This window comes from Cucurbita pepo, chromosome LG01, assembly GCF_002806865.2.
Source record: "Cucurbita pepo subsp. pepo cultivar mu-cu-16 chromosome LG01, ASM280686v2, whole genome shotgun sequence".
NCBI lineage: Eukaryota > Viridiplantae > Streptophyta > Magnoliopsida > Cucurbitales > Cucurbitaceae > Cucurbita > Cucurbita pepo.
Window position 1 is genome coordinate 5,129,659 of NC_036638.1, and position 11,197 is coordinate 5,140,855.

General features: G+C 35.9%; 2 protein-coding genes across 5 annotated transcripts; both read left to right on the forward strand.

The window, feature by feature from the left end:
- Positions 1 to 1,796: 1,796 nt before the first annotated feature.
- Positions 1,797 to 4,800, forward strand: LOC111805136 (calcium-dependent protein kinase 2-like). Its single transcript, XM_023690047.1, has 8 exons — positions 1,797 to 2,478; positions 3,261 to 3,404; positions 3,506 to 3,658; positions 3,769 to 3,884; positions 3,969 to 4,136; positions 4,215 to 4,342; positions 4,437 to 4,536; positions 4,610 to 4,800. Exons 1-8 carry the CDS (start codon positions 1,797 to 1,799, stop codon positions 4,679 to 4,681), a joined length of 1,563 nt encoding a protein of 520 aa, XP_023545815.1. The 3' UTR covers positions 4,682 to 4,800.
- A 1,280-nt stretch (positions 4,801 to 6,080) lies between these two features.
- LOC111805103 lies at positions 6,081 to 10,479 on the forward strand. Of its 4 annotated transcripts, XM_023690022.1 has the most exons (7): positions 6,081 to 6,804; positions 7,662 to 7,765; positions 7,817 to 7,841; positions 8,215 to 9,034; positions 9,170 to 9,463; positions 9,563 to 9,719; positions 9,800 to 9,963. In XM_023690022.1, exons 1-7 carry the CDS (start codon positions 6,373 to 6,375, stop codon positions 9,825 to 9,827), a joined length of 1,860 nt encoding a protein of 619 aa, XP_023545790.1. In that variant the 5' UTR covers positions 6,081 to 6,372; the 3' UTR covers positions 9,828 to 9,963. The 4 variants fall into 4 exon arrangements, with proteins under 4 accessions (XP_023545790.1, XP_023545768.1, XP_023545775.1 ...); XM_023690000.1 differs by having other exon boundaries at positions 6,082 to 6,804; positions 9,563 to 10,479; XM_023690007.1 differs by having other exon boundaries at positions 6,082 to 6,804; positions 7,662 to 7,743; positions 7,795 to 7,841; positions 9,563 to 10,479.
- Positions 10,480 to 11,197: the final 718 nt, after the last annotated feature.

The following is an 11,197-nucleotide window of genomic DNA, read 5'->3' on the forward strand; positions in this document are numbered from 1 at the left end:
CTACTTAATACAAAATGTGAGTACAAACAAATACATTATTTAACAATCCAACATAAATAAATGGTATAAACATAATGCAAAGTAAAATATTAAAAATTAGTTTTGAAATTTCAAAATTCATCCCTTTTAAATTGGTTCAAAATTAGTCATTTTAGTCCATTGGTTTTGTCACTATCAGATATCGATGTCTGTTGAATTAAATAGGCTAAATTAATAAAATACCATCTAAAAATATCTCTAAATTTTAAAAAACTGCAATAATATTCATAAACTATAAAAAAAAAAAGAAAAAAAAATCTAAAATATTTGTGGTATAAAAATATCCTATTCAAAAAATAATTTTAAAATTTTCTTTAATACTCTTCCATTTTTCACAAAATTAAAAAAAAAATTAAATTTTTTAAAAAACACTTTAAACTTTTAAAAAATTAACCCAGGAGCTTAATACCCCATTTCAAAAGTACTCATGAATTAATTTTTTTTTTTTTTTGGAGATGATCGTGTCACAAATGGTTTTAATATTTATTATTATTTTTTTAAAAATCAAGTATTAATAAAACTTTTTAAAATTTAAAGGTATTTTTGAAATAAAATACTAATATCTCCGTTTAAAATTAATGGTAAGAGTATAACTTTTAAAATTTTAAAAGTGAGATAAATAAAAAATTTTAAGAATATTTTTATTAACTTAACTAAATAAATATTGATACAATGCTGATATTTATGGATATTTTTAGAAAAATATTATAAAAAAGAAATCAATAATTTAAAATTTCTTAAAATATTTTAAATACTTATTATTAATATTATCTCCACACTAATTTTATTTTATTTATTTTTTTATAATATTAGTGGCAACGTTGATCTACTTGTTGAGATATAACTCATAGACGAAGAAATGTCAATAAAAATGAGTTGGTATTCTCTATTTGATAGGCTACGTTAGTCAATTATACTAAAAGAAATGGTAATAAACAATAATTTAGAGATAATTTTTTTTAGCTTCTAATCAAATTAAAATTTTTAAAATTGTAAAAAAAAATAAATAATAAATTTAAGTCCATTTGAAATTTTTTTAATTAGCGACTAAATTGACAATTTAATATTTTAATTTGTTTAAATAAATATTTTAAACCATCCTTCTTTCACCCCACAATTAATATTTAAGTGAAGTATTTATTATTTTCTTTTAATATTAAAAACGTATTTAGATTTTTCTACAAAAGAAATTAAATGCAGAAAAACCATATTGCAATAAATAATGGTCTTAGTGTATTAAAAATTAAAATAAAAAAAAAAGGACCCAATTTAGTTTTTTTAAAAATAATACTCTTTTTGTGATAAATATTTAAAACTCATTTATTTGAGGGAGAAATTGTTGGTGGCTTTCAAGACGGGGGACTATTATTTATTTACTCAGCTGGCTGCTTGGCTGCCGTCGACAAGATATTTTTCCTTCGTTTTTTTCTCTCCTTCAAAGTTCTTCTTCCCCTTCAACAATGCACAGCAATTGACCAGTTTCAACTCCTTCTGATTCATAGATTCAGCTTAAAGCCTCCATTAATCTCCACCTTAAGCTTCGATCCCTTCTTCCCATAGATCGAACTCTGAATCCAAATCTTCTTTAAAACCCTGTTCAATCTTCTTCAGTTTTCTTTTGAATTTCTGTTCTTACCCATTTCCTCCTGTTTCAGCAAAATTACCTTCTTACTTGCTATCTTCCATCTAGGGTTTGCTTAGATTTTAGTTTTTGATCTTCAATTTCAGCGAGGGGATAGTCGATTTGATCTGAAAAAATGGGCATCTGCACAAGCAAGGGAAAATACTCACCCCAGTACGATCGTTACGAAAACCAAGCAAAAGCCCCTGCTCAACACGCTCACCGGTCGCCGGAAAATTACCACCCAGAAGCGACGGCGGCGAAGTCATCGGGTCCTCCCAAAAGCCCCAGACACAATATTTTGAGGTCTGATACGATTCTAGGGAAGCCGTTCGAGGATGTTAAGCTGCATTACACGATTGGGAAAGAATTGGGGAGAGGGCAATTTGGGGTGACTTATCTTTGCACTGAGAATTCCTCGGGTAAGCAATATGCTTGTAAGTCCATTTCGAAGAGGAAGCTTGTGACCAAAAATGATAAGGATGATATTAGAAGGGAGATTCATATTATGCAGCATTTGAGTGGCCAACCCAACATAGTTGAGTTCAAGGGAGCTTATGAAGATAAGCAATCGGTTCATTTGATCATGGAGCTTTGCGCTGGAGGCGAGCTGTTTGATAGAATTATTGCTAAGGGCCATTACAGTGAGAAAGCAGCTGCCTCAATCTGCAGGTCCATTGTTAATGTGGTTCATATCTGCCATTTCATGGGGGTGATGCACAGGGACCTCAAGCCTGAGAACTTTCTGCTTGCTAGCAAAGAGGAAAATGCTATGCTCAAAGCAACCGATTTTGGATTGTCTGTTTTCATTGAAGAGGGTGAGGTTCTTGCTCTGCTTATTGGATTTGTTCTTCATTCCATTTTCTATTGAGTTTTTTCTGTGCTTGTTTTAGTTGACTTTGCTGTTCTTGTTGATGATTTTAGTGGGTCAAATGTATGGGAATTTGTGTGTGCCTTACATGTCTTAGATGGTAGAACTAGATATATGTTTTTTTTTTTTTCAATATTCCATTTGTTGGTGATCATCTGTTGTAGATATATGTATGGGAATTTGTGTGTGCCTTACAACTCGCGTTCGTATAGGACCGGTTCTTCTTGGTCAAGGTTCATCATCATGGATTGATAACCTCAACCTTGAAGGCTTGAACTGTCCTATGTACTTGACTTGTACATAACTATTGTAGCGTTTTCGGTTTATTCGTTTCCACTTTTGTTAATGACTTCGTCCCAACAGAATTGTCCAATAATGTTGTGTTGTATGAATTTCTTATCAATTTCTTTTCTTGAAATAGATTGTTGTATAAGTGGCTGGCCTCAAACACGAATTACTTTTGTTTTGTGAATTTTAATGTTGTTTTCATAATTTTATGCGGATGAAGTGGAATGTTTTGGCTGGCCTCAAACACGATTGTCTAGTTCGAGTTTTCTCGACTGACTTGATAATTTGGGTGTAAAAAATTGCTTCACAATTGTGAGTGAAGTGCGATTGTGCTAAATGGATTCATGCTTTGCTGGAGAGTTCATGAGATTTTGATGGAGTTATATATGATTCCACTGAAAATTTGGCATTTGAGTTTCTTTCTCTATCAACTTCTTTCAGGAAAGGTGTACAAAGACATTGTAGGGAGTGCTTATTACGTCGCCCCTGAAGTATTACGTCGTAGATATGGGAAAGAAATTGACATTTGGAGTGCTGGAGTCATGTTGTACATACTACTCAGTGGTGTACCTCCATTTTGGGCAGGTAAAAGAGAGAATCGTGCTCCTTATAAAGAACATCCTTTTGCATTTTCTTTTTCCCGAAAACGCCAGGCATTGCTGTGAATAACATGATCCTTATTGCAGAAACTGAGAAGGGCATATTCGATTCAATATTGCAAGGACATCTCGACTTTGAAACTGATCCATGGCCGAAAATTTCTAACAGTGCCAAGGACCTAGTGAAGAAGATGTTAAATCCAGACGCATCCAAAAGGCTTACGTCGGCTCAGGTTCTTGGTAAGTCTTTATGTTGCCGTGAATGCTTTCTTGATACCTAAATGAAATCCACAAATTGGTATACGAATCTGTTGCGTCTAACTGGGTCGGACATTGTCTATCGTATTTAGAGCATCCATGGTTGAGAGAAGGCGGAGATGCATCTGATAAGCCAATAGACAGTGCAGTATTTACAAGGCTCAAGCAATTTAGAGCTATGAACAAACTGAAGAAACTTGCTCTGAAGGTGATCTGCCTTACTTATTCGGGGGGTTGTGGATTACGAGTTCTCGGTGACGATATTAACAGGTAGTTTGTGAAACAATTGCAGGTTATAGCTGAAAATCTATCTGAGGAAGAGATTCAAGGCCTGAAGTCAATGTTCATGAACATGGATACTGACAAGAGTGGAACCATCACTTATGCAGAACTGAAGTCTGGACTGGCCCGGCTTGGCTCAACACTAAGTGAGGCTGAGGTCAAACAACTTATGGAAGCGGTAATATATCGATCACCCAAAGTTTCTTATTCATTCTTTCCTCACATTAACTGAGAGTAACGTGGTTCGTGGTTTCAGGCCGACGTGGATGGAAACGGTACAATCGATTACATCGAATTCATCACTGCTACGATGCATAGATACAAGCTAGAAAAAGAGGAACATCTTTACAAAGCCTTCCAGCATTTTGACAAGGACAACAGTGGGTCAGTGTCTCATTCATTCAAGAATATACATATATATAAGCATCCATCATCGTTTCGAAACGACTAACTTCAGGTTATGTTCTTATTGTTTCAGTTATATCACAAGAGAGGAACTGAGAGCTGCAATGAAAGATTACGGGATGGGCGACGAAGAGACCATTAACGAAATCATATCTGAAGTCGATGCAGACAATGTAAGTTGGTTCGTGGTTAGAGTTCTTATGATTCCTGGTAAAAATGTACTAATTTCGTGTTGGATGTTGATAGGATGGAAGAATCAACTATGATGAGTTCTGTACAATGATGAGAAGTGGAACCCAACAAGTCAAACTCTTTTAAGATTGGTGTGGAAAAGGCTTTCCCCAAAATCCAGACTACGCCCGAAACATTGGTTTTGGGTTATAATGTGTGATATAATCTTTTAATAGCAATTGAATTGTTGTTCATATGTTTCTGTATAATTTGTGTTGCTTAAATCTAACTTGTTTCCTTCTTTTGGGCACACAAAGCTGTTTGATTGATTTCTGGATACTGTTAGTACTATATTTAAAAATTACTCATAAAATTTTAACATAAATATTAATACCCTTTACATTTAAAAAAAAAAAAGTTTAATTTTTTTTTACCTGTCTATCTATGTCTTATAAATTATCTTCGAACGTTTTAAAATTACTTATGTATTTTTTATATAGTTTTCTTTCCTTTTTTTTCCTCATAGTACACATTCATTATTAAATTATCTTTGTCTGTATTTTAATTAAACTTAAGACTATTCTTTGGGTTTAATAATTTTTCGGGATGATATTAATTTTACAAAATTTTTATTGGATGAAATTAAAATTTTAGGTTACAAAAGTATACTATCCTATCCTGCTATTAAATTTCACATAAATTTATTTGGATACTAAAGAAATCTTTATTTTAAAGTTACTTATTTATTCATTTTTATTTTGGAAGACAACGTTTTAAAGCTATTTGGATATTTAATAAATTGAAAATGACTCGGAATGAGAAAAAACGAAAAAAAAAAAAATAATAATAATTATAGTCGGCACCTCATAATTTTTTTATCCTTTATTTATTACAATTTTGAAATTATTAATTTTTGGCCATCTCTCCATTTAATAGAAAGTTCTTTAATTAATAAGAGTAAGACGAATTATTATGCATTATACATTCTCAGTTATCCATCATTTATTTCTCGAGGAATTGTCATGATCCTACTATATATTATTTTTAAATAATTAATAATTAAATATATATTTTTTCATTCTTTCTTTTATTACTCATATCAATAATTAATTTGATTTGTTGGGGAGTAATTAATACTCAAATTTTCAAAATCCACTTATCATAACATTTATTAAAAAAAATTAATAATACCACCGTGGGCATAGCTTGACTAACATAATAGAAGGTCACGCGTAAAATTTTGATGTGCATCGTACATATGTTATTCAGTGTATGAGTTAATTATACTATCAAAGACATAGCTGGGTTGTCTATCGTTATGATTCCTCATCGCACGTTCGTTACTCAGGGTCTTAATTTACGAACCATAGGTTGGTTAGACATGTTTTGGGTCGGATTAGAAGCTAGTTGATTAGTGCCTACAAGTCTAGATAGAGGTACGTGATAGTTGTCTTATTTCGGGAGGGAGGGGTCATAAGCTAGTTGACCTATTTTAAACGGGTTTAAATTTTTCGATANTTAAATTTTTCGATTTACTTTGTATTTTTATTTTTATTTTGTGGGTATGCATATCTAACATTAAAAGAGGTTGGTGAGTAATTTTAACACTAAATCTTTCAAAAGAGTATAAAAGAGATGCGCATACCATGAGCGTATAATACGGTACGACCGTATATCTGATGTCCGTCGTTTTTTCTCCATCACCATCGTCAAACGAAATCCGCTGTCACCCCTTTTCTTCTCTCAACCCTCGTTAGACACCTTTACCTGAACCTGAATCCACCGTTTTTCTTCGCCAAATCACCACCATCTTTCTCAATGGCAGTGTCTCGCCGGAGATGATGAAGGTATCCTCTAAGAAGCCTCAGCATCCGGCGCCATTCCCGCCGGCACGCAACGAACTTCCGGATTTGGATCTTCAGTGCCGGCCGCCTTCCAGTCGAGCCACGCGGAGAACAATCCGAAGTCCAGCCCGTGTAAGAAGACTTTCAGCTCCGGTTGGGAAGCGGAGCCGCCCTGAGACGCCCTTGCTTAAGTGGAAGATCGAGGAACCTGAGAATGAAGATTATGAAGTTCAGGAGGAGGCTGAGAAGAAGTTTCCTCTGGAAACCAGCCAGAGAGGTCGCTGTAGAGGAACTAAAGGAAGGAAAGCCGTCGTTTCGGCCAGGAAGCTCGCGGCTGGAATCTGGAGATTGCAGCTGCAGGAGGCGGTCGCTAGTGAAGGGAGGAACGGCGGCCTGCGGAGGAGGGAGGATCTCCTAGGGTTTCAGGTAACTTATTATTATTTTTTTGTTGCTTATCTCGCTTTCGGAGGTCTGAGATGTTCATTTAGCTTCTGAATCGAAAATTTTGATCCAATAGTAAATTATTGAAGTTTGAGTGTTTGGGTTGGTGCTGCTGCTTTTAATTGATTATGACTTTAATCCGATCTGTTACAGTGAAGTTTTTCAATTTATGTCTATCACAAACCCAATAGTAATTGTAACGGCTAAACATTGATTGGAATGGAAATATGGTCTCCACTCCATAGTTGATCATGTAAAGAAGTAATGCTGATGAACACAGTAGGATGAATTTAATTTTAGAAGCAATTGGAGGGCTTTCTTCTAACCTTCCTTAGCTGTGGGTATTGGCTTTCTTCCCCCTTCTTTTGAATATTTCATTGCATTTTTCTTGTAAGATGCCCATCACCATGTCGTTTTCCAGGTTTTTTTGGGGGTAAAGATGAATCTAATATTCTCTTTGCCCAATCTAATATTTTCAATTTATTCAATATTCCATCTAAATTTAGGTTTCAGACCCTTACCTCAAATTTGTACTTGCTTGAAACAATGTCAAGTCTAGGAATTAACAGCTTAATCAGCACATCAGATACTATGAATGCATGCATTCTTGTCGATCACATATTTATCTTNAACAGCTTAATCAGCACATCAGATACTATGAATGCATGCATTCATGTCGATCACATATTTATCTTTTGTTTTCTTGCGTAGGATAAGTATTTATTATTTGCTGCAAATTGTTGGATATGTGGTCCTCGTTGACCTTATGGTTGAACAGATCAAACTTGAATGATTCAGTTTTTCAGATATTTATTTATTTTTCTTGAAATTTCTCCTTTCAGCCTCACATTGGTCACATCGGTGCTCCAGCTCTTCATCCTGAGGTTAAGATAGCATTTAATTCTGAAATGAATGATCTATTACATAGTCCGCGTTCTGTCTCTGANTTTAATTCTGAAATGAATGATCTATTACATAGTCCGCGTTCTGCAAATTGTTCAAGAAATGGACCATTGTGCAAGGTTTGACACTTTGTTGTACACTTGATTGGAATACAAATATTTGATTTTCGGATAACATGAGAGAACTATATATCTTTGTCAGTTTAACTTAACATATCAGATGCACAATGACTGTTATTTTCAGATAACAAACTGTGTATTTGATATCTTTTTAATAAATCCTTCTATGTCATTTGCACGGTCACATTCTTTAAATTTTAGGTAAGGATGAATGAAATTTATCAGTAACTAATAATATATAAGATGTTCTTATCGGTTATCACTATAATATAAATAATAGATAGGATGTTCTGCATACTCTCTTCATGTCTTATTTATATTCACTTAGTGAATTAATGACCCTTTTCCATAAATTGTTGGTTTTCTCTCCCAGTTTGAGCCCTCATTACGATATTCAAACACAGCAATGGAAGGGGCAACAAAGTGGGAACCTGCATGCTTGAAAACACCAGTTGAGGCTCGTCAGATTTATAGCCAAATGATGCTTCTTGATCAACAAGGTGCTGCTTCAGGCCTATCTGCGCTTGAAGCTGAACTAGAGCAGGCCCACTTGCAGATCGAGGAACTTCAAGCGGAGCGTAATGCTTCAAAAAAGAAGCTTGAATACTTCTTGAGGAAAGTCAGTGAAGAAAAAGCTTTATGGCGGAGCAGAGAGCATGAGAAAGTAAGAGCATTTATTGATGATATAAAGGCTGAGTTGAACAGAGAGAAGAAAACCCGGCAAAGAGTGGAAATGATTAATTCCAAATTGGTTAATGAGTTGTCCGATGCTGAGCTATTTGCGAAGCGGTTTATGCAAGACTATGAAAAAGAAAGGAAGGAAAGATCATTGGTAGAGGAAGTATGTGATGAACTCGCAAAGGAAATTGGCGATGACAAAGCAAGAATAGAAGCTTTGAAGAGAGACTCCATGAAATTTAGAGAGGAAGTTGACGAAGAACGGAGAATGTTACAGATGGCTGAGGTCTGGCGGGAGGAACGTGTTCAAATGAAGCTGGTCGATGCCAAGGTGGCACTTGAAGAGAAATACTCACAGATGCGTAATCTAGTAGCAGACCTTGAAGACTTCTTAAGGTCGAAAAGTGCAACCCCAGATGTATCAGAGATGAAAAAGGCTTTGCTACTTAGGGAGGCTGCTGCTTCTGTGAATATTCAAGACGTCACAGAATTTGTTTATGAACCTTCAAACCCAGATGACCTCTTCTCTGTGTTTGAAGATGTTAATTTTGGAGAATCAAATAAGAGAGAAACTGGACAGTGCATTGCTTACAGCCCATCTAGTAATGCTTNAGACGTCACAGAATTTGTTTATGAACCTTCAAACCCAGATGACATCTTCTCTGTGTTTGAAGATGTTAATTTTGGAGAATCAAATAAGAGAGAAACTGGACAGTGCATTGCTTACAGCCCATCTAGTAATGCTTCTAAAGTCCAGACTGCAAGTCTTGAAGCTAATGTGACTGATAGGATTGGCATCCAGAAACATACGAATTTATTTATTGATCATAACGGCGGTATAGAAGAAGATGAGAGTGGGTGGGAAACTGCGAGTCATCTGGAGGATCAGGGCTCGAGCAATTCCCTGGAAGAAAGTATTGCATCTGTCAAAAAGAATCATCGACNAGATGAGAGTGGGTGGGAAACTGCGAGTCATCTGGAGGATCAGGGCTCAAGCAATTCCCTGGAAGAAAGTATTGCATCTGTCAAAAAGAATCATCGAGAGAGTAATGCTTCAGTGAGCGGGAATGAATGGGAAGGAAACGGAGGTGGATACTCTCCCGTTTCCGATATCAGTGAAGTCTGCTCGGTTCCATCAAAGCAATTAAAAAAGATATCATCCATTGCACGGCTTTGGAAATCATGCTCAAACAATGAAGGGTACAAACTAATCTCACTTGAAGGCATTAATGGCAGGCTTTCAAATGGTAGATTATCAAGTGCAAGTATCTTATCTGCAGATGGGGGCTCAATGAGAAGTGGGATTAGTCCTCCAGAATTAGCAGGACAGTGGAGCTCTCCCGACTCGAGCAATGTTCACGGGACGCAAGGGAAGAAAGGATGCATCCCTCGCAACACAATCAAGGGTAGTTTAAAGGCAAAGCTTTTGGAGGCAAGAATGGAAAGCCACAAGGTCCAGTTGCGCCAGGTTCTGAGGCAGAAGATCTAGATGGTTGTATTCAGTGCTTGCTTCCAAAAGTGATTCGATTTGTGTTCATAGAAGATTCTCACGCTCTTCAAGGAAGCTTAGAACTGGCTTCGATGCACCATTTATCAGGCTTGGCTCCTAGCGATTCCCCAGGATTCTTACGCGAAGGCAAACAATGGTAAGTCAACCAAACGATTCATTTCTCTGTTATTGTTAACATCAATGCAAGCCATTCAGATGTAAACGCATTCTTAGTATCTCTTAGAAGCCGGTAGGTGGACCCACACGAGGGGAAAATAGTTAAATTCATGCAGGTGACCAAGATGATTGGTTTGTTCATTCTCGTCATTGTAATTTATAATTTTGCAATGTAAAATGCCCCTTCTGAATTCCTCTCTAGTTAAGATAGTGGAAAGAGTAGAATGACTTGTAGTTGCAGGGTAAGGCCACAGGTGTAATGTTAATTTCCAAATAAGGAGATGAGTCTTTTACAGAATTTTGGTTGGGCTGATGAATGGATTAATTCGGTACACCTTCAACATCAGNGGGTAAGGCCACAGGTGTAATGTTAATTTCCAAATAAGGAGATGAGTCTTTTACGGAATTTTGGTTGGGCTGATGAATGGATTAATTCGGTACACCTTCAACATCAGCTGGAGACAAGGACAACCAAGCTTGATGGAGGACAGGGATGATATGGTGTTTGCCAGATTTCTTGAACATAATGGTTTTAAGCTAGGTAAAGAATAATGATGTAATATTATAAGCCTACCGCTAATATTGTTTGCTTTGGTCCGTTACGCATCGTCGTCAACCTTACAATTTTAAAATGCATTTGCTAGAGAGAAGTATCTTCCCTCTTATTAGGTAGGTTTCATTCCCTTCTCGAACAGTTGTCACGCCACTCAGTGTCAGATTCTTATACGAATACATAATGAGTTAAAGTGGACAATATCTTTGGCTGTAGGCTGAATNATGATGTAATATTATAAGCCTACCGCTAATATTGTTTGCTTTGATCCGTTACGCATCATCGTCAACCTTACAATTTTAAAATGCGTTTGCTAGAGAGAAGTATCTTCCCTCTTATTAGGTAGATTTCATTCCCTTCTCCAACAGTTGTGAGGCCACTCAGTGTCAGATTCTTATACGATACATAATGAGTTAAAGCGGACAATATCTTTGGCTGTAGGCTGAATTTTTGGTCAAC

Coding starts and splice junctions, on each gene's coding strand:
- LOC111805136 (XM_023690047.1), top strand. CDS start 1,797: ATGGGCATCTGCACAAGCAAGGGAAAATACTCACCCCAGTACGATCGT. Junction 3,885..3,968: donor TGAAGAAACTTGCTCTGAAG/GTGATCTGCCTT, acceptor AAACAATTGCAG/GTTATAGCTGAAAATCTATC. Junction 4,343..4,436: donor TTTGACAAGGACAACAGTGG/GTCAGTGTCTCA, acceptor TTATTGTTTCAG/TTATATCACAAGAGAGGAAC.
- LOC111805103 (XM_023690000.1), top strand. CDS start 6,373: ATGATGAAGGTATCCTCTAAGAAGCCTCAGCATCCGGCGCCATTCCCG. Junction 6,805..7,661: donor AGGATCTCCTAGGGTTTCAG/GTAACTTATTAT, acceptor TTCTCCTTTCAG/CCTCACATTGGTCACATCGG. Junction 9,035..9,169: donor TTATGAACCTTCAAACCCAG/ATGACCTCTTCT, acceptor CTTCAAACCCAG/ATGACATCTTCTCTGTGTTT.